This window comes from Pungitius pungitius, chromosome 5, assembly GCF_949316345.1.
Source record: "Pungitius pungitius chromosome 5, fPunPun2.1, whole genome shotgun sequence".
In the NCBI taxonomy this organism is placed as follows: Eukaryota; Metazoa; Chordata; class Actinopteri; order Perciformes; family Gasterosteidae; genus Pungitius; species Pungitius pungitius.
Genome location: NC_084904.1, coordinates 11,542,575 through 11,564,447, shown reverse-complemented (window position 1 = coordinate 11,564,447; position 21,873 = coordinate 11,542,575). Strand labels below are relative to the sequence as shown.

General features: G+C 43.1%; 3 protein-coding genes across 3 annotated transcripts; 1 reads left to right on the top strand and 2 right to left on the bottom strand.

Annotated features, from left to right (window-relative positions):
* Positions 1–9: 9 nt before the first annotated feature.
* iscua (iron-sulfur cluster assembly enzyme a) lies at positions 10–1,484 on the bottom strand. Its single transcript, XM_037482620.2, has 5 exons — positions 1,336–1,484; positions 1,047–1,160; positions 659–769; positions 493–571; positions 10–373 (listed from the first exon to the last, which is right to left on the bottom strand). The coding sequence occupies exons 1-5, from the start codon at positions 1,435–1,437 to the stop codon at positions 303–305; spliced, it is 477 nt and encodes a 158-aa protein (XP_037338517.1). The 5' UTR covers positions 1,438–1,484; the 3' UTR covers positions 10–302.
* Positions 1,485–1,622: 138 nt separating this feature from the next.
* Positions 1,623–8,141, top strand: sart3 (spliceosome associated factor 3, U4/U6 recycling protein). Its single transcript, XM_037482617.2, has 19 exons — positions 1,623–1,861; positions 2,710–2,836; positions 2,935–3,039; positions 3,131–3,315; positions 3,543–3,648; positions 4,052–4,176; positions 4,291–4,446; positions 4,578–4,716; positions 4,806–4,913; positions 5,023–5,100; positions 5,169–5,227; positions 5,590–5,699; positions 5,783–5,895; positions 5,982–6,058; positions 6,143–6,314; positions 6,411–6,877; positions 7,165–7,317; positions 7,431–7,615; positions 7,695–8,141. Exons 1-19 carry the CDS (start codon positions 1,664–1,666, stop codon positions 7,858–7,860), a joined length of 2,829 nt encoding a protein of 942 aa, XP_037338514.1. The 5' UTR covers positions 1,623–1,663; the 3' UTR covers positions 7,861–8,141.
* A 990-nt stretch (positions 8,142–9,131) lies between these two features.
* ficd (FIC domain protein adenylyltransferase) lies at positions 9,132–11,422 on the bottom strand. The gene is made up of 2 exons (XM_037482619.2): positions 10,872–11,422; positions 9,132–10,684 (listed from the first exon to the last, which is right to left on the bottom strand). Exons 1-2 carry the CDS (start codon positions 11,140–11,142, stop codon positions 9,603–9,605), a joined length of 1,353 nt encoding a protein of 450 aa, XP_037338516.1. The 5' UTR covers positions 11,143–11,422; the 3' UTR covers positions 9,132–9,602.
* Positions 11,423–21,873: the final 10,451 nt, after the last annotated feature.

Here is a 21,873-nt window from a genome sequence, read left to right as displayed (position 1 = left end):
ACAGTGTCATACAATATTCAGTGATTTTATTCTATCAGGCCAAATACTGCGAGAATGCCAAAAACGAAATAAAAACACTCCCTGGCCCATAGTTCATGATCTCATTTGCGTTCTCTGTAGGAAATTCACCTTTGCTATTTTCAAAGAGGTTGCTAAAGAGATATATACATGTATAACTCCCAGAAGAAGTTGCAAGGCCTGGTGTAGTATTGTGCTGATCCAAACAGTACTGCAGAGGAATGTTACATGGCTGGTGTCAACACGTAACAGTGGATGGGTCATTAACTGCTGGCGCCCATGTGTTACTTCTTTTTCACGTCCTGTTTTACTTTGTAGTCTGACAACGCTGCTTTTATGGCATCTTCTGCAAGCACTGAAAGAGAAAGAATGAGGATATATGTTTTGGGACAACGGTGTCAATTTGACATTTAGTATTTTTTTTTTTCTCGTCATCTATCTAAATGTTCAGTGATCGTTTCATGAAAAACTTACTGGAACAATGAAGCTTGACTGGTGGAAGACAGAGTTCTTTGGCAATGTCTGTGTTCCTGATCTTCAGAGCTTCATCGACCTGCAGGATGAAAGCAAGACATCATTAAAAGCAGCACTTGTAAAGTATTACACTACTTTCCTTTTCATCCGTGTTGTACTAACTCACCGACTTCCCCTTCACCCACTCTGTAGCAAGAGAGCTGGATGCAATGGCTGATCCGCATCCAAACGTCTTGAACTTTGCATTAACAATTTTGCCATTTTCATTCACCTCGATCTGAAAACAATACACAATCAAACCTGGTTGACTTGAGGATGAACCTGGACTAAAACACTAACAAATTGTAGCACTTAAATTTAACTCATAATGGCTCTTATCGATAACAACTTGTAAAACAGCTTATTTGATGAAATTGCACTTCTGAGTTTGTATCTCTATGGTTGAAATGCACTTATTGTAAGTCGCTCTTGATAAAACTGTCAGCTAAATGGCATGTAATGTAATGGTTGTACGATGGGACGTCACGAGAGGCTGCCTTTGACCTCGAGCTTACCTGTAGTTTCATTACATCACCACAGGCTGGTGCCCCCACCAATCCGGTCCCCACATTCTTGGCGTTTTTGTCTAGAGTTCCCACATTTCTTGGGTTTTCATAGTGGTCCACCACCTACAAGGGAGTGACAAACCAAAGACGACGCGTCACTGCTTGGCTGCTCAGAGAGTTGAAAAGATCGGACACAGCGGATATGTTTAGTGAAACAAACTGTTACATTATCAGAAACTAATTTACACACTGCCGCACAAAACACACATGACAGTATGACACGCATTAGATGTGTTACCTTTGTGTGATACGAACCGAGAGCAGTCAGTTCCAGGCTGAATACCCGTCCGCTAAATAATACCAGAGAGGACGCGCTCTTTCGTAAAGAGGCCATCGCCATGTTGAGATAACGATTGTTGACGGAAATCAACGAGTGAACACAAGAGGGGGACCGCCTACTATCTGTTAATAAACACGCCAAAGAAGGAATGTATCGCCGGTGAGGTAGCGCCCACTAGCGGCTAAGAGGGGCCGCTGCACGTCGCGCGGATCCACGGTGAGTGCCCGCTCCACCTCTCGCGATGCTACTGGCATGTAGGCTGTTACGAGGCAGACGGACATCCAACATGGCCGCGTCGAGCAACGCAGAGAAAACGCATCTGCAAGACATGGAGGAGGGAGCTGCGGAGATGGAGGAGAGGGATAGAGACTCGGACGAAGGAGAAGAGGAGGCCATGGGATTAGATATTTCAGAGGATGAAGAGGACAATTCGTCGGAAGACGAAAAAGAAAATGAAGCGGAGATCCAGCGGTTGGAGGAGCAGGTGAGTGGAGTTCACGGATGTTAGCCGATGAGCTAACGCGAATGAATGGGTGGTAACGTTGAAGTCAGCTAATGTTACAACGAACCAGTAACCACAGTTTAAAGTTACGTGCTGTTTTGCTCTGCTCTAGTTTAATCGAAACACGAAATGTAATAGACAGCCGCTGTTATTCAAAACAATAAGGGGCGCATCATACGACGTCATCCACGCTAACTAGTTAACCGTCGTGATTAGCAGACAAGTCTGTGATGGGAACGTTAATGGCGCCTTTTTACCATCTCAGTTTATTGGGACATTACAGCTTTTAGTTTAGTTAGAAAGCGAATGTGCACATTTTACTTGGTATACTTCTGCTTTATTGCTAACGTATCACATGATGTTTTGAATAGAAATCGTCTGCCCTGCCTTTGCTTCCAATAACACCGTTGTGAGAAATCAAATTCCTATATCCCTATGAACTTACTATAACGCTAGTTCAGTACGCTTAGTGTGGTAGGTAACACTTTACAACCCTGCAGTAAATTCCACCTTCCTGAAGGTTATTCTGAAAAGTGTTGTCATTAGCTTCTGTTGACATGGAGCCCTCCTTCACTCTGATATTAGCTAGTGTTAAAGACAACCTAATAACCTATCCTGTACGTGTACGTTAATATACCTGTTGGATTGATGATGTCATCATTTAATCTCTGTGTCATCAATGAGGTATGACGTTTTTTTCTGGAAGTGGTAAAAAAAATCACTGATGTAATCAAATCAATGCAGAGGCTAAGAAGCATGGCATAATAGGGACATTTTTAGTTGTACTGTTAAACAGCTTATCCTCCTTTCATCTCTTTGTGGTTTTTCAGCTTTCAATCAATGCTTTTGACTACAACTGCCACGTTGATCTCATCAAACTACTGAAGCAAGAGGGAGAACTTGTACGTCTGCGAAAGGCAAGGGAGAAAATGAGTGAACTTTTCCCGCTCACTGAAGGTTGGTGCATGTACTGTTCTCTTTTTGGCTCAAATTAGCTGTTGACAAAAGATCTGAACTTTCTCTGCAACTGAAACCAACTCTATTGAACCCTGCAGAGATCTGGCTAGATTGGCTCAAGGATGAAATCCGTCTGACTGAAGAGGAGCCAAACCGGGAGAAAGTATATGAACTTTTTGAGACAGCTGTAAATGACTATATCTGTGAGTGCATTGCAACATTGGCAACTGCTTTTGATTCAACGTTCAGTCAATTAATTCATTAAACATTTAATCGGATGTCATTTATACTCAGGTCCAGAAATCTGGCTGGAATTTGCTCAGTATTCAATTGGTGGCATGGGCTCACCAGGTGGGATGGACAAAGTGAGGTCTATTTTTGAAAGAGCTGTGACGGCTGTGGGACTCCACATGACCAAGGGGCAGACCGTGTGGGAAGCGTACAGAGAGTTTGAGAACGCCATTCTTTCCACAGTACAGGTTTGTTTCCATCACTAGGATCTCATCGGGGCCAGATAAGTGGTTGAATAGTGTTGCTTTTTCAACATTTGCTTTAAAAAATTTTTTAATGAAAAACGAAAGCCGTATTGTATACTTACTGGTGACAACAATTATTCCTCCCGTTCTGTGGTAAATCCTGCTTTTGGAAAATGCTGGAATTTGAATTCTTGTGAATTTGCTTAATTCTCTGCCGTGTTTCCTCTCAGCCTCCCCCCGGAAGGATTCCTACTCGCGAGGAGCAGGACCTGCTGAAAACTCAGATTGAGCGTATCCACACGCTGTTTCGTCGGCAGCTGGCCGTCCCGTTAATGGGTAAGCGTGACTGAGGACGCCTCCTCGGTCCAGACGAGCAGCAGTACAACATGTTGCAAGGACCTCTGGTCAGAAAAACTGAAGAACTGAGAAAGAGAACACTCCCTTTCTGTCTCTGATCACGCTGTCAGTTTGTTGCAGGAGTGGGCGAGCTGTAGCCAGATGGTCTGGTTTTATTTTGTCCTGTCCCAGCTAAAGGGATTTCTGTAGGGTTGCCATTCCTTTTATTATAAAAACATCTCCCTGGTTGAACTATTCACATAAATATGAGGCTGACATTAGACAGTAGACCTTGAACAATGGTAGACCATTTTGTAAATACTGTATATGCTGTATGTATGTTTCGTTGATAATATTTAAGTATGTCTGAATGTTGAGATCGTTGTGCTCCATTGCTTTGTAGACATGGAAGCCACCTATGCCGAGTATGAAGAGTGGTCTGAGCATGGCGTGGCTGAGACGGTCATGCAGCAGTACAAAAAGGCTTTGGAGCAACTGGCCAAGTACAAATCTTATGAAGAAGCACTGGTAACTGACTTTTATTGATAATACAGTCCCTTGCAGATGTCCTCCTTGAATTAGTTAATAATATGCATCATCTTTTTTAATACATTCTATATGCATGTTATTGTCTCTCTGCAGATGGCAGCAGAACCTCCTAAGCTGGCAGAGTATCAGTCCTACATTGACTTTGAGCTAAAGGAGGGCGACCCTGCACGGATCCAGATCACCTTTGAGCGGACTCTGGCAGAAAACTGCCTTGTGCCAGACATGTGGGCCAAATATGCGACATATCTTGTGAGTAATGGGCTCCCAGTTGGACTGTAATGTAGTTTATATGTAGACTCTGACGTCACTTTCTTTCTACGGATATAATCTTTCAGCGTTGTTGAAGATTTCAATCTTTTTGTTACATGTTCTCTATGTAGGACCGTCAGCTGAAGATCAAAGACATAGTTCTCTCTTCTCATGAACGCGCTGTCAGGAACTGCCCCTGGACGATGGGTCTGTGGAGGAGCTACCTGCTAGCTCTGGAGCGGCACGGAGCGGACCATCAGACCGTCTCCGGTAGAAACTGTTCACACCACTCTGTTGCTAAGTGCTTCCCATTTGGAAATATCCCAGACCCAGCAGTGGTGTCTTTGTCTTCCTCACAGATGTTTTTGAAAAGGCACTGAGTGCTGGTTTCATTCAAGCAACGGATTATGTGGAAATTTGGCAGTCATACCTCGATTACCTGAGGCGACGCGTGGATTTTAGCAAAGGTTAGAGCAGCTCTGTGTGAAACACAATGGGCCTTTGTTTGAAATGGTTCACTAGTGTTCCTTTATTGTTGTCTTGCTCAAGGTGTTTCCTTTGTGTGTGTTTTTTCAGAATCAAGTAAAGAATTAGAGGAGCTACGAGGAGCATTCTCTCGATCATTGGACTACATGAAACAAGATGTCGAAGAAAGTGGGTGGATTTGCGTCAGATTTAATTCTGTGATATTCGTGGTTTGATTTTCCTGAAATCCATCTTAGGGTTTGGTGAAAGTGGAGATCCTTCTTGTATCATAATGCAGATCTGGGCGAGGATAGAGGTAAGCAGTGTTATTATGACAACCATTTTCTTGAGAGGCGTTTCTGTCTGTGTTCAACCCTCTACTCATTCTTTTGTGTAATTTTGACTGATTTTAAGTTTTTATCTCATTAGTGAAATTCTCTGTCAAAGGCAGTGAGCGTGTAAATAGCTCATGTTATACAAGTACCACCTTTAGACACATGGTAAAGGGCTACAGGGCCTTTTACTAAACTATGGCAGAACCGTTCTCAGAATATGACTGTTATAGTGGAGTTTTACTATAAAAGATATTTGTTACAAATCGTTTTTCATAAACACACTCGCATATGTAACATAAAAATTCTGCACCGGTTAACACCATCTTTTTTTCTTCCCCCCCAGGCCCTGCATTGCAAGAACATTCAGAAAGCCAGAGAACTGTGGGACAGTATCATGACAAAGGGGAACGCTAAGTATGCCAACATGTGGCTGGAATACTACAACCTTGAAAGGTATGTTAACCAAGTTCTTAGTGGGGAGGGGTAGAGGATTTATTTAAAATGCTGATATCTTTAATTTTTACTGTTATCTATAGGTCTTATGGGGACACTGTTCACTGTCGGAAAGCTCTCCACAGAGCAGTTCAGTGCACCTCAGACTACCCTGAGCATGTGAGTGAAGTCCTGCTCACATTTGAGAGGGTTGAAGGTGAGTGCCGATGAAAAAAGGTTAAATCCAACCTGAAATAAAGAGGATTTCATGAATTACAGTGTGTTTTGTGTCCTCACCTGCAGGTTCTCTGGAGGACTGGGACGTGGCTGTGCAGAAGACAGAGACTCGGCTGAACAGGATCAACACGCAACGAGCAAAGGTTGGAGCACATATCCTCGATACACTTGACCGGTGTCATTAAGCTGCCTGTGGCTAACGGTACCATGTCCTGCCCTTCTGTTAGGCAGCTGAGAAAGAGGCCAACGCGGCTCGCCAAGAGGAGGAGAGAGCTGATCAGCGGCGAAGGACCAAGGTCGAGAAGAAGGGTCAGAAGAAATCCCCGAAAGGAACTCGAGCTGGGGAGAAGAGAAAAGCCGAGCAGGATGATTATCACAATGAGTGGAATAACAGCTCTGGTAAATAGAGATGCTTTGTTTTATGAACCTTTTCTATTTTACAGCAAAAACTATTGTTATGAAATGACGTCTGCAAATGTTTCTCTCGCTCTGTAGCAGAACACGGTACTAAAAGGCACAGAGGAAATGGCGACCAAACCACAGAGGAGCACATGGAGACCGAGACGGGGCTCTTTGGGAAGAAGGCTCCCCCCGGCTATAAGCGCCCTCCTCCCGGCGATAAAAGGGCCCAGCAAGGAGGAGCGGCCGCTGCCCAGAAGCAGAGCAACGACGACGACAAGCCAGAGCTCCGCAACGACAACAGCAGCGTATTCATCAGCAACCTGGCGTACACGCTGGAGGAGCCCGAAGCAAAGCTGAGGACGCTGTTTGAGACCTGTGGTCCCATCGAACAGGTTCGCCCAGTCTTTGCCACCAAAGGGACCTTTAAAGGCTACTGCTATGTGCAGTTTGAGTCCACAGTGTCCGTCGCTGAAGCCTTGAAGCTGGACCGGCGGGAGGTGGAGGGCAGGCCCATGTTTGTGTCACCGTGTGTAGACAAAAACAAGAACCCTGACTTTAAGGTGAATATGAACATAATTAACAGGTTTTTATTTTTACAATAGCGGCAAGTGTCAAGAAGGCGTAAATCTAATTTCTCAAAATAGTATTTACAAACTCATATTTTTGTTGCATTGAATTTATCCTTTTTATTTGGTCTACGGTTATCCATTTTATTTCATAATATCCACATCTCATATCATTGTATTTTGAACCTAATCAGAGTACACACCTGGGAGGTTAATGGGAAAAAATTATTCTAGATCTGCTGGTTTTCCATCGTAACCACCTACCCTTAATGTCTCCGTAGGTGTTTAAGTACAACAATTCCATGGAGAAACAAAAGATCTTCATCTCTGGGCTGCCATTCTCGTGCACCAAAGAACAACTGGAGGAAATCTGCAAAGGTCACGGCACCATCAAAGATATTCGTCTGGTCACGTATCGCTCAGGAAAACCCAAGGTGAGCCATTAAGAGAAGGACAGTGTCCAGATGATTGGCCCAAATTAGTCCTCCTGGTTCAACTAATGGTTCCCCCCTTTGTGTTAACTGTCTCTTGCTGTGTGGCTCTGCAGGGTCTGGCATATGTGGAGTTTGCAGATGAGGCCCAGGCTTCTCATGCTGTTCTGAAAATGGACGGCATGTGCGTAGAGGACAACAAGATTTCCGTTGCCATAAGTAACCCTCCTCGCAGAAACACGATGGATAAAGCTGGTTCCAGCAGGCTGGCCATGGACATGCCTCGCCAGGTCTTTGGATCGTAAGTCTACTGGCACATGTGTCTATCCGTCTGTGGGGGGTGAGTGTTCTGAAACTAAGCTGTTTTTCTGTCTCCCCAGGAGAGGAAGAGGTCGCACCCAGCTCTCGCTGCTCCCTCGTTCCCTGCATCGACAAAGTGCCCCGGGGGTCCAAGCAGAGAACGGAGCTGCGGCGGCAGAGAATGCAGCTGGAGAGACGAAACCGTTGTCAAACTCAGACTTTGCCAAGATGCTTCTCAGCAAGTGAGAAAGACAGAGAAACGCCATTGTGTGTCCTTACAAATGAGTGTTTACTTTTCTGTAACTGGGTTCCCGGCCTCCCTTTAATCTCAAGTCTTGTTCTTATCTGCCGCTGTACAAGATTTGCCTTAATCGCCGAACTCTCGCCATCGGAAAGTGTTTTCAAACGAGACTTTTCAGCTGTGTGACATTGTTTTTGTTTAGTGTTTGGTTTTTTTGGTGCATTTTTTATTAAAACAAGTGTATAATATTTGTGTGTAAATAGACTAAAATTGTTGCAAGGGTTTTTTGTGTAGGTGGAAGGGGACTGAGAGAAAAATATTTTTATTATAAATATCAACAGCCAACTGTCTGAATGTTGTTTACAGGTAATATGCACAAGTTCAGATGTGGTGTAATTGTGTGTGTACAGAAGTTGGATGTTTTACAGTAATGTTTTTTAAGGAACCTAGGATTTCTGTTGTGTAACTTATTTGACGCTGAGAACGAAGTTATCAAGGCCAGCAGTTTTTACGTAACCCAGTCTGTTATTGGTCCAATTCGGTCTCTTGGCCTGTAAACATGTTGCTACAGCATAAAGACGGCATAAAACTGTCACGCTGCTAACGCTGGATATAGGTTGGAATATTTACCTTATTTCTTTTTTTTTTAAATACATCTGTTAATGCAACCTGCCTGATTGGGGTAATATTAAAGGCATTTGGATATTCTTCTATAACAATTACATTGATATGCTTCAGAGAGAAATGAACCATTTGCCCTGCACTTTCCAGCAGGGGATTTGGGGTCTGAAGAATAATTATGAGAATTATTGGCTAATAATTAAAGAAATAAGTTAACTTCCTGCCCCGGCACGAGTTGGTCAAGATATATAACTGAATGCTGAAAGGTACATGTGAATCTGTTGTACAGTACACTACAAAAAACAGATTTGGTTGATTTCCTCAAATCCAGGCACGATGACATTGAGTCTGCAGCTCTTTGACACAAAATTAGAAAATTGAAGTAGTTATTTAATTTCTCAGTTGTCAGCTTTTCAAGTTTGAATATTAGGTTATGTTAGTGTTGATAACGTTCTATATAGAAATTTCATATAAGTTTTCAAAATAGATGGAATACAAGCTATATGTATTGTTATCACCACAGTGGCCTAACCGTAAAATATGTGGTCTCTAAAGTCAATTTACGTTTTGTGTCAATACTAAAACATGGTTGGTGCACATTGCTCCTGTTTTGTAGAAGTTCTGAGGTCATAGTTTGGAATTTGGTATTAAGAAAAATACTAAATGGAGTTTTTCTTTGGTGAATTTGTATTTATTCACCAGCTTGTTTCATTATCTACCTTCTACCCTTGTCTTCCTGTTTCAATAAAGTCGCATAGATCATCTTTGTTTTCAAAATTACACAAGCTTGTCAATTGTAAAAATACTTAATTTAAAATAAATAATCATATACATGAAACAATTTTCTTTACAGTGTTAAAGGCATCACCTTTATCTCAAAGATGATAATCACCTGAATGTTTCCACACTTCACTCTGAAGCATCTCAAGTGGAAAACTATCCTCACCTCACCAGTAGTATTCTGATGGTAATAGAAATCCATAATCCCTACTGTTGGCATATCATCGCACACTAACAGTGTGTAACTATTCTATTCAACACCCTGGAGAATCCCAATGAATTGAAGCAAAAGGGTTAGGGAACAAAACACAATCCTAAGAAAGTGCTCCGATCTTCCGCCTCCGGCTCAGTTGTGAATCGGGATGGTCTGTTTGCAGTCAGGGCAGGCGTGTTCCTGGCTGGCTCCCGGCAGGCCCACCGCATGCTCGGTGGTAGAAATCAGCAACGTGTCCAACGTCATCTCCGTGCACTTGGCTATGAAGCGGATGAACGGCCGTACGTCCCCCTCGTTGGCCGTGTCCAGCGCGGCGTAGTACTCGGCCCTTTGCTCTTTGCGGATGGTGACCGGCGGGTATCGCGCCTGCATGAGCACGAGGTTCATGAGCAGCCGCGACGTGCGTCCGTTCCCGTCCACAAACGGGTGCACATAGACCAGCTTGTAGTGCGCGAGGGCCGCGTACTCCACAGGGTGCATCTGCAGGGCCTCCTCGCTGTTGAGCCACTGCGCCAGCTCCTGCATGTGTCTCTGCAGGTCTTGGGGGTGTGGTGGGATGTGGTGGCCCACAAACACCTGGCTGGTGCGCAGCCTTCCCCCCTCCACGGGGTCCACGTGCCCGAGCACCCGTCGGTGTATCTCCAGGATGTCACTCACAGTCATGGTCCCTGTTCTGGACAGCAGCGTGGTGTTGATGTACTTCATGGCGGCGTCTACGCCGATGGCCTCATTCTGCTCCTGCAGGCTCTTCCCGGCGACGGCGTAGCGAGTCTCGATGATGTGACGGATCTCGGACAAAGTGAGCGTGCTGCCTTCGATGGCCACCGTGTGGTAGATGTGGTGGTAGTAGGTTTCCTCCATCACCCTGCGCAGGGCCGAGTTGCCTTTGGGTATGGACATAAGCCGGCGCACTTTACTGTCAATGATGCTGAAGTAACGCTGGTCGATCTCCTCCACCAGGGGAAGAGTTCGGTCCCGGCTGACCAGGGCTCTGGCGTTACACGGTGAGATGGCCAAGGCCTTGGTGTAGAGGTGGTCTGCCTGGACAACATCCTTCTCTTCCTCCAGAATGGTGCCCAGCTCCGTTAGGGCATCCACAAAGTCTGGATTCATGACGAGTGCGTGCACAAGCAGCTTGTGAGCCTTCTCCTTCTTCCCCTGTTTCCTCATCTCAAGAGCCAGCTGCAGCGCCGCTTTGGCCTCCAGCTTCATCTCTGCAATGACAATGTGCAGGGCATTGAAAAGAAACTTTGGAGATTGAGGACCTTGCTCCTGCAGTGACCATTATATGTAAAGGCAGCTGTATTTGAGAATCAACATGCATAGAAAGTGGACATTTAGGGGAATCTTGTCTCAACAATCTTGTACAAGTGGATGAGTACATCACTGGGGCTTTGGTACCTTTGCTCGGCTTGGACCTCAGAGGCAGAACATCCAGGGCCGTAAAAGGGACGGTGAGGCTGGTGGACTGCACAGCTGGAGGCTGCGGAGAGCTTCCCCACAGCTGGCAGCGGAGCTGCGCGAAGCCCCTCAGGGAGGCGCAGCATCGGTCCTCCTCCCCCACCAGGGGCATCAGGACGGCCACTAGAAAGCCGAGGAGGACACACAGCAGCGGGCACCATCCTCCCAGGAAGCGGCCGCTGGTGTAACACGCCTTCACAGCAGCAGCCATGACAATCCCGGGTCAACCCCTCCATCTTCTAGTGATGCGGGTCGCCGCGTAGGTCCACCCCGGCTCGCGCTGACCGGCAGGAAGACATGTTCAAGGAGATTCAGCCCGAAAGTAAGCTAACGGAAGCTGAGGTCAACTTAAATCTTCTTCCGTTATGTGACTCTAAAACACCGACCAATTAACGACTAGAAGGCGGCTGACTTGTTCTCGTTCGTCGGTAAAGTTGTGTACAAAATGTAGACACATGAAACGTCACCAACTTCCTTGGTCTGAACATCCTGGAATATCATTGGTCAAAAGATGTACAAGAGTGCTGCTGATTGGCGGAAAACGCAGCAATACAACGAATAGTTCGTAAAGGACTCTGATTGGTTAGTACAAAACACAGTACAGTGCCACCCTAAGTGTAGCCTTCCAGGCGAGGCTGAAACCATCGCAACACTTCTGACTTAATCTGTCACGTGGTGTACTATGATGAGTTGTTTTTAACAGGCACCATATTACAAATGGATATTTGCTTATTTTAGGGCTGATATTCATGTTTCCGTAGGTGAAACAATGATTTTTCCATTTCAAACCTACCTATTTGATACTCTGTTTAATTAGATAAAATATAAATGAATTGGTCCCTATTTCTTTTGGGTTATCATAGTTTATTGTCAGTAAGTAAGTAAGAAAACACAAAATGGATATGAAAACAGGTGTTCGGCCTTGGTGGCAGTGTTCGCCAAAGCTATTGACATCTCTAAGAATGAGATTGAAATTGGGGTTGCTCATCCTTTACATAATAGCAATAATCTTAATGCAAAATTGGTTTGATGCTACATTAAATACTAATACATAGTATTATTAGATTATGCTCGTTCATTCCAATATCTTTCTCTGTTTAGTGTTTTATTGTAATTATGTGGAAGGAGGACATTGCATTATAAGAATTTGTAACTTTGATAACCGCACACATGACAATGAATATCTTGAATCTTGTATCTTATTACAAGCATACAACAAGCAGAAGAGGGCAGCATTTCTATGTGGTTAAAACATCCCAGCCTGCAAATCCCCTGAAGACTGGAGAGAATTGGCCTCAAAATCCCCTTCATCAAGATTTCTTCTCGTGCAATCCAGTTTGTGAATGCCATAGACAAATCTATATGTTTATGAAGCTCTGTATGGAGTTTAACTTCTTACTCCTGCCTTCTATTACCATGGTCATCTTTCCATTCCTGTTGCATTTTTCCTTCTTGTCATTGGTATTTAGTTTAGTGTCTTTTATGATTAAAAAAGAAAACTATTTATAGAGAATATACCCCTCCACCAGCTGGGAAGAGCCTGTGGTGATAAGGATTGATTCCTGGCTTTGTGCCAGAGCCAACACTATTATACATATCTTCAGCAGATGGCAGCCGAGCTGATAGTCACAGCCTGTCATTGCAACAACATGCTGACGCCACAGACATGGCAGAGGAAGTTATGAATGAACAACGCGTGGAAGATTTTATGTTTTAAAGATTACGTAGGTCCTTCTGAATTTTAGTTTTTTTTTAATTTGTCAAGTTATGTTTCACACTGTGCTCCCATTGAGCTGTGGAGCTGCACAGTAACCTCATTTAGCACCACAGAGCCCCAATGCTGCTCTGACCCACAGCAGCTTCACCTTGGAGGATAGTGCTTGAGCTGCGTTATTTCTTCACTGTTATTCATGTGCTCCACCACAAAGCAAAGACAGAGCTGTAGCATGTTATTATGGCTAATAGTATGTTGCATTTGTTTGACATTCAGTGAAAAAAAGAAGAAGAAAGAAACCACAATGATATGTAATCAACATGCTGCCAAGGATTAACTGAAGAAAGAACGTCTCTCTTATCGTCGAGGCATGTCCATGGTCATCTGTGGCTTTAATCAGACTCAGCGCTGTATCATTTTTCCTTCTGCACCAAGACACGTTTATTGTATCTCTCTGCCTTAGAAGCCTTCACTCCATAATGCAAAAAACCTTGCATGCAAAAAGGTGCTGGTGGCATTAAAAAATACATTTAAATAGAGCCTTCACTGTTTTTTATTTTTTCTATTGCATGAGAAATGAACCCAACACTAAATCATGTCTCAGCTACTCGACTTCCTGAAGTCAAATTCCGTCTGGCTGTATGGACGCACTGTAGGTGTTAACGAGGCGCTGACCTTTTCATAACAAGGTGCCCCGTGTTGCATCATGGGAAACATAAGACTGTGGCTGCAGTTTAACCCAAAGGCTACTCCAGACTATAAGTCTGCTTCGACAACTGATAGTTTATCTATAACCCAAATCTACAAAGAAAAAAACAAGTAGCCGTTTTGTGACCAATGATTCAGAACAGGCAGTGGCTTTTAGACCTCCTTGGAATTTTGTATCTGCGGTTTAATTTGAAAATATTGATTTCCATTTAACAAGGCTTCTGTGAAGTTGACATTTCGATCGTGATCTAATTTCAAAGTGAACCGCCATTTTTTACTGGTCTGTTGTTACCAATAAACCAATGGGTGGACGTAATTAATCAAGATCTCTTTTTCTTAAACTGAGGGTTGACATAATTAATTGACGCTAAACTATTGCGTTATCTGGCTGCTGTCCAGTGGCTTGAATCACAATAGGCCATACAGGGATATCTTTGCCACTGCTCAATATGCTCCTGCAATTGAGTTTAGAATTGGCTTTAGTCGAGAAACATTGCAGATATGGGCGACCGAAAAAGGAGAAAAGATGGCAGGAAATGAACTGCCCTCGGGTCATTTTGTGGACCAATTCTATGCCCATCTGGCATATGCTTATATCAGCTAAAGCCCCCACGGCTGTGGAAACAGATAAAACAGAGGCTGCTGTGATGATGAGGGCTAATTTCATTTTTATTTTTTGTTTGTTGTGTGCAATTAAATGCCTCATGTCACTTTGGGATTATTGTCAGAATGGAGCAGTCTCAGGAAAAGTTATTATTAAATATTAATATTAATATGATCTGTGATGCATTCCTACTAAATGAAATAGCTTAATTCAAACAGTTTAAGCCTTGTTCTTTTGCTAAAACCAATGTTGCAATTTTAAGGAAGAGGAAACCAATCAATACAGTCAATAAGAACAACAGCAGCAAAATAAATGTTGGCAAACAGGTTCATTAATTTGTATGCGCAGAAAGGGAAGTTTGGAACCGTCGCCCCAGAGACCCGACCCTCCCTGATAAGAGAGATTCCTACAGCATGCGTTTATCTCCATTATCAGTGTTGTCAAATAACTGGGATGCATGGAGCGTGAATTACGTTTCTCATTAAGCTGTGAGAAAAAAATACAACCCACTTGTTTCCACCGAGTATCTTTCAGATGATGCAAAGGAAGAGTTTGCTTGGCGTGCTCCTCACCAGCTGACACCAGCCGACGCATTAACTGCAAGCACACTCCAGAGGTGACCCTTTGTAGCCTTTTAAAACAACCCCCTGTCTTTTCACTTCTTGCTGGAACTGTGCTTCAAGAGGATGAAAATCCATCTGCCCACCTAGAAAAAAAATGACCTGTTAGGGCGGGAAATAAATCCCTGTGGCAGAGGCTCCTCACCCCCTCCCATACCGGCTCGCGCTCTTCTCATCAGCCGTCAGCCTGCTTTCCTCTCGCTCTGAGATGAAGCTTTGTTCTGGGTGACGGAGCTGGGTGTCCGAGATAGAGAATCTTGTTAGAGGAATGGTGGCTCTGGTATGCATGGCTCAATGCAGGGATGAGAGAGCCCTGAAGGAGGACACAGCGAGTGAGAGCATCAGAGGGAGCAACAACCGTCCTTGAGTGTGACCATACTAAATATCTATAAGGAGAGTTTTGCTCCAAAACGCAAGAACCAGCCATACATCGGCCGACGGACAGGTGCAGTTACAAGGTGATTTGAGGACGTCGCAGAGGACCGCTTGCCCACTAAGAGATGCGAAGAGAGTGAAACCTCTGTGACAAAATAAGAAAGGCACATTCACAACAACACTAAATCGATGTCTCGTCCTTCTCTCTTTTTCCTCCTGTGCATGGTGAGACTCCCCTCTGTCCTCAGGTCCCAAATATGACATGCAAACAATCAACAATGAAACACAGTACTAATAGGAAAAATTACTCATTTGTTTTGTTAAAAAACCTGTATTGTTGGATTGTTTGCACATTGATCATGAGATTGTGTCATGGTAGAATAAGATTTTTTTAAACTTTATTTTTGATAGAATCTGAAGATTTTCCTATATGTTAAAAGACCTGTGGAAAAAAGTCCAGATCCTTTAGCGAACCAAATCATTGGAATACAAACTGATAAATAAAACATTGTTTTTTCATGCAAAAGGTTTCTTACGCAATGTGACTATTCCACATCTATGTGTCCCTGACCTTTGGTCCATAATACATCAGTGTCTGAGAGGTGGCTCAGGTAGACTACTTGAGTAGAGCTTCAGAGTCTGCTACTGGCTGCTTTATTCAACACGGCCTTCACAATACGGTTGTCTATTGACGCTGTTAATTTTCCACTCCAACGCACCTGCTCAGTTTTCTGAGCTACACTTCTTACTACCATGTGTCAGTCTTATTTGTCTTTTCCTAAAGTGTTGCATGTCCACAAGCTTCATGAAGACTTAGTGCAGGAAGTCGGCTGACTTACATCTTGCCGAGAGTCCACATAATGCAGTAATACATAAACCAGTAGGATGGTGGATCATTCATTTTGCTGAATGATTGTGCAGCATGGATGACTTTCCCTCTGACTTCTTGCATAAAGCCTGGAGAGAATGGCCATGATTTATTCAATATATGCTATGTAGCGGTCTGTCCTCTTTCTCGTTTTCTCAAAGCCAAGGGAACCATTTCACATAGAACCACTCTTTATGAATGACTGAACCACGGTGATTTGTGTTCGGAAAGGACAGGCGTTTTTTTTTGCACCTGATCTTTGGTCCTGTTGAGAGCCATGATGTGTTCAACATTATCAAATGTGCTTGTTTGTTAGTTGTGCGTATGTATTCAGATTAGACGCTCTCCCTCAGGCCCTGGCTCACAGGTATCCCTGAGGTGAAGTAATTACAAGGGACCTCCTACAGGCTCCTGTTGCCGTTCCACTGATTATCTCTCTGCAATGGACTGTGCCATTTAGAGGAGGTGGTCCGCAAGCGGCCAGCTTTGTCAAATCTACCAATTCCAGCACTAACAGGCACATCTTTCAGCACACAGCGATGACTCAGCAGCTGTGGGCAGCTCATTATTTTCTTCAGCCTCCCAGCAATGACTGCTTAGGGACTCTGTTTGGTTTCTTTGGTGACGATCAGGGGAGAGTACAAAATAACCTGATAGCTCTTCATAAAAAAATTCAATTTGACACTGATTACCCTAGTTAAACTCTAGTTAAACTCTCACCCTTTTGCTGTTGAGTTTCTGGTTCATGAGACTTTGTGGCAGGGCGCACTGTGTCAGGGAAACTGCTCTCACGGCGACGATTTGGATTGCGCTTTAAATGCGCCTGTCTGCAGCAACTGTCAGACAGATATAATGTTATTGACTGTATCCAATGCCTATTGCCAAAAAACGTTATACCCACTAACGTAGACGGATTATGAGGCAACGTGCCCCACACACCAATTTCCAAAAGGCCCAACCCTTCCTGTTATATGTCTCTTTGTTATGGTTACGCATCTCTCTGTGGTTTAGTGAATGTTTGTCACTGTTTTATGTGTCTTTTTAGCTGTTACTCATCACTTTGGTCTTCTTGTAGTTATTCTTTTCTGTGGTTGCTTTGACACCGTGCGTCTGTGCCCCATAGGCCCATAAAGTAATCCATGCATACATGCTAAGGCTCAGCAGACTGTAATTTACATGATGCTACACGATGTACGGATTTGACTGATATTTCATTTAAAGGCACAATCCAATGTTTTGATTACAGGCAATCCCATGATCATTAGACCGAGTCATTTGAGGATAACAGTTCTTGATTGACCATGTCAGTGCCACAGGATCAGTGCTGATCACTCTAACTGGATTAACTGGATCTATAAAAGCGGAACAGATGATAACAAAAGACAACAGATCCGGAGCCATATTGTATTATCATAGCGCTGCAATTTATGACTGTTATTTATACTCAATCCCTTTAGGTAAATGTCCCAGATCTAAAAGCTAGTTTTCACAAATGTCCCGTAAAACATGTGCATTACCATTAAGCACTGTTGTTATGGTACAAATCAGAGGTGGGAACTAGTCACTGTTATGCAAGTCACAAGCAAGTCTCAAGTCATTGCCCTTGAGTCCCGAGTCAAGTCGAGTCAAAGACGAAGCAAGTCCCAAGTCGAGTCACAAGTCAAAGCCAACAAGTCTCAAGTCGAGTCACAAGTCGTGCCATTTTATTTACGAGTCAATTCAAGTCCTCTTATTATAGTGGGGACGGGGAACCCTGGGTGATGGTGCGCTGCCTCACAGACCTAGACTACGAAGGGAAGGGTAATGGTGGATCGACTGTGACTGTGTTATAGTACTGTAACGCTCACCCCAATGCTGCAGCGTAAATAAGGAGGCGATGACTGGCTTGCAACTCCGCTGCATTTATTTATATAAAACAACTCAACTTCTGTCACTGTTGGCCGTCACCACGCCGAACGAACACTTCCGCATACACGGACCCCCAAAACTCGGGTTGTCTCGCGTAACTACAGCTGGTAACAGAGCATAACGTGAACACATGCAACATCTGCATAACTGATTAACTAATAACAATAACTCAGCTCATTACACTACTTTAAAACGGACGTTGACATAATGTTGGCGAGGATTTCCATCGGAGTCTGAATCCGGGTTCAAAAATCCCGATTTTTGTAACCATGAACGAGCTGTCTCGTTGATAAGGTCAAATAGACTGCAGTGATTGAATGTCATTCAGGCAGCGCGCGCTCTCGCATACAGGTGGCGCACATTTATTTGACAGATGCCGATAAACAGAGCGGCGCGGTGGTGTGAATATGTTTACCCCCAGTTTTCATGGGAAGTAGCAAGTCTTCTCGAGTCAAAAGGCTCGAGTCCAAGTCAAGTCACGAGTCATCGGTGTTCAAGTCCAAGTCGAGTTGCAAGTCTTTGTACGTTTTGTCGAGTCGAGTCTCAAGTCATCAAATTCATGACTCGAGTCTGACTCGAGTCCAAGTCACATGACTCGAGTCCACACATCTGGTACAAATATATTTATGATGATTTATCAAAAGGATTTCAAGACATGGATGGGTGTAGAGAGAGAGAGAGAGAGAGAGAGAGAGAGAGAGAGAGAGCTAACATGGACAATGAAAATGTACAATTTAATAGATCATTTTATAAAATTGTACTATTGCTCAACCTCTGGATTTTGGCACCTTTCCCCTCAAGTTGCATTAATGTCTATCAGAGGCCCCCAATACAAACTGACTGTTTGTTTGGCATCAGCTCTGCTTCAAAGCTTTACTCTCCTGAGAAAGTAAAGGTTGAAGGTCAGCAGTGCAACTATTTTCCAGCCTTGTTAAGCTCTCATGTTTCCTTTTCAGTGTTTTCTCCTCTCCTGTAGGAGAGTTCACTGACAGCTCCTCTCTGCCAGCTCCTTGTGGCTCATCAATTCCTAGTTTGTCATATGACACACAGGACATGTGGCGAGAATCCCAAAGTATATTTCTACAGGAAGCTACAACATATGTTGAGTTTTTCATACTAGCAGAAGTGGATGCTTCTGCCATTAACTTCCTTTTCATCTTTGGGATGAAAGTCTTATTGTGTTTATACTGAGAGGGAGTCAGGGAGGATGAAGCAGTAATAAACTGTACTTCTGCTAATGAGCATGGAAGGTTAATTACTGAACTTATTTTCTCAGTGTCACACGCCAATGTTATTTGAATATTACTGAGTAGTATCTTCTATTATAATTATAACTAAGAGCCAGTATCACGTCATTCTAGCATTGGCTCACAGTTGATCACTGATTGAACCCGCTCCCCCCACCGGCCGCGCTTACGCTAACGATGTGGCGTCCCCAACAGGTGTGCGGCTCCTTGGCTAACATTGCAACATGCTCATGGTAACTGACTCCTGCCTGGGCCTTCACTGGGGGGATGTCATCCGTTGTTTGGAACAGTAAATCCCTTCTTCAGAGCCTTGGGCCTCATAGTGCCTTGAGAGAGGTGAGTACAACAAACTGTGTCGGTTGTAATATCAACAAACGTGTTTGTGTGCGCCCTTGAAGTTGCATAACTATGCATGCAGCTCTCTTTTGCTTTAATGGGTTGGTTTTAAGTTGCAACCACTGTGCAGTTGATATTGTTGATACATCCTTGTGTTGTATCTGCTTTGGTGCTCATTTATTTTGCTGTTGATAAAAAGCGAGTTATTTAATGACTTTGGTCAAATACAGCTTTTTGCTGCCGTCACGGTTTTGTTTTTTATTTGTTGTGTAATGGTCTAAAATGTGTCCTCATTGTGTGGTTGTTTACGTACTACGTTATCATTTGTATGAGCAGCATGCCCTCTCTTGGTGCACACATTGGGGCTTTGGTGAGATGAGTGGGCTGTACGTTGACATCCTAAAACATTATATTTTACAGTCTAAGTGTGTCCTTTAGGTCTATCATGACATCATAAAATATGTTTGTTTGACCATTTAAAACCCCCACAGACATCCCCTTTCACCCTTATAAATTGCAGTAACATTATTCAGTCCATATAAACACCAGGTTTTTTACTCTTCTCTCTGTATATTCTTACAATAATATTACTTTTATTTGAGCACTGAGAAATGGCTTTTTGTGTTGCCAAAGCTTGAGAGCAACGATGTAGAGTTTGAGGCACTCGTGTAACATTCAGAGAAAAATCAATAAGTCTGTATTCAATAGGGAACTGGGATCCGGTGATTGACTTTGACTTGCAGCTGTGTTGATGACACTAGGGAGCCGCTGGGTCAGCCAGTTAGACACAATACGATCATATTTGTATATTGGTTTGTCGTCTTGTGAATGGTTTACCACTGAAAATGAGGATATTGTCACTCATAAAAACATGTCTGTGTTCTCCGTGCTGTCAACAGCAAACATATGTGCTGTGAAAAGGTCTGTTTCAACGGCTCTACATATTTTAAATACTGTAAGCCCTTCACAGCTTTGCCTCATGCAGAAATACAATAAAGAGCTTATGCTTGAGAGTTGGATGTAACAATGGATTTGATATACAAATATTTCTTAGCCTATATTTCTCTAGGAACAAGGAATAACATGTTCTGTATATCACTTCTTGGAAATCTTCCAGTACATTGTTGCCCAGTGTGAATAATACAATAATAAATAAATACAATGAAAATGAAGTGTGTGTGTGTGAGAGAGAGTGTGATAATACGGAATGGACCATGGATAGTTTTTTAATGACATCATAAATCGCTCAATTCGTTCTACTAAACCTCAAGAATAGTATTTGTGAAGCCAACAAAGTGTGTTGAGCACTAAATTCTCCTTGAATCACTCATCAAAATCTAAATGACTCTTCTGTGTAATTGGAGGAGAAGTAGGTCACATGAATACCCTGTGGTTGCAGCTATAACAGTGCAGAGAAGTCTATACATGTTTATTGAGTGTTTGAATATTCATGACTTAGCCTTTATCAGGAAATCTAATCTGCAGAGCACCAGCAGGTCTGGGTGTTCTCTGTGGTGAAAGGGATTTTGTTGAAAAGCATCTAAATAGGTCACCTGGGCCTGCACTAAGCAATTAAATGTTTCCTAATTTTCCAGAGAGCTGCATGCGTCTCTATGATTTTAAGCTTGTTTCCAGAACATGCTCAATTTGAAGGTTCATCATAATGAGCAAGTCAATATGAAAATGTAAGGGGAATACAAAATAAGTTTTTGTCCACTGGCTATTCAACTCAGGAGCTTTGTTAGCTTTCTAGACAACTAATTAAAAAGCTATAAAGCTCGTAGTTACCACTTTTCTCAACAGTTACAGAAATTACTAATAAATGTTCCTTATTGATCACACCTCTAATCGGGTTGTTGTGCGCAAAGTAATGCTGTAAATGTTATGAGATCACCGGACCTACGAAGATAAATGAGAAGCGTCCCAATTGATTAAAATCCCCTGTTATTTATGAAGGGCCTTTTAATACAGCATATTCTAGTGTCTCAATATCTCAGTCACAAACCATGTGGAGGACTTTGGCAATTAAGAAGTTGGGATTAAGCTCCAAATAAAAAATAAGTATATGACAATTTCTTTAAATGATTTGGCACTTTCTTATTCCTGTTATTTCTTTTAAAGATTGTATATTGTATCATAAATAGTCCACAAATTGATTGACTTCTCTTTAGTCTTTTTGAATCTTGTAAGCTCTGACGAATTTATGTTGATGGCATGTAGAATCAAAAACGCTAAATACCTCGACGCATACAAAGAAAATACAAAGCGGTTTCACCATAAAGGTTCACACCAATTCTATATACTTATGTTTTGTTTTTATTTTAATATGATTCGATTGCAACGCTTCATCCCACTAAACCTAATCAGCTTATTATGTTCTAGAAATGTGCGTTTCAGCTGAAATCCAGACTCTGCGCTAATGTTTGGGAACATTGCCATCCTCCTCGCTCATTGCAACGTATTTTAAATTGAATAACTACCGTCTGCTTCTTGGTGTTGCTGCTCTGGATGCGTCTGCCTGCATAATCATCACTCTGTGAAGCAGGACGGCAGCGAGAATCA

Bases quoted from the DNA above. Each gene is read 5' to 3' on its own strand.
- iscua (XM_037482620.2), bottom strand. From the start codon at position 1,437: ATGGCGATGGCCTCTTTACGAAAGAGCGCGTCCTCTCTGGTATTATTT. The intron at 1,161-1,335 runs GTAACACATCTA...ACTCCCTTGTAG, and splicing joins TCGGTTCGTATCACACAAAG to GTGGTGGACCACTATGAAAA. The intron at 374-492 runs GTAAGTTTTTCA...TTTCTCTTTCAG, and splicing joins AGTCAAGCTTCATTGTTCCA to TGCTTGCAGAAGATGCCATA.
- sart3 (XM_037482617.2), top strand. From the start codon at position 1,664: ATGGCCGCGTCGAGCAACGCAGAGAAAACGCATCTGCAAGACATGGAG. The intron at 4,717-4,805 runs GTAGAAACTGTT...TCTTCCTCACAG, and splicing joins GGACCATCAGACCGTCTCCG to ATGTTTTTGAAAAGGCACTG. The intron at 7,616-7,694 runs GTAAGTCTACTG...CTGTCTCCCCAG, and splicing joins CCTCGCCAGGTCTTTGGATC to GAGAGGAAGAGGTCGCACCC.
- ficd (XM_037482619.2), bottom strand. From the start codon at position 11,142: ATGGCTGCTGCTGTGAAGGCGTGTTACACCAGCGGCCGCTTCCTGGGA. The intron at 10,685-10,871 runs GTACCAAAGCCC...TTGTCATTGCAG, and splicing joins GAGGTCCAAGCCGAGCAAAG to AGATGAAGCTGGAGGCCAAA.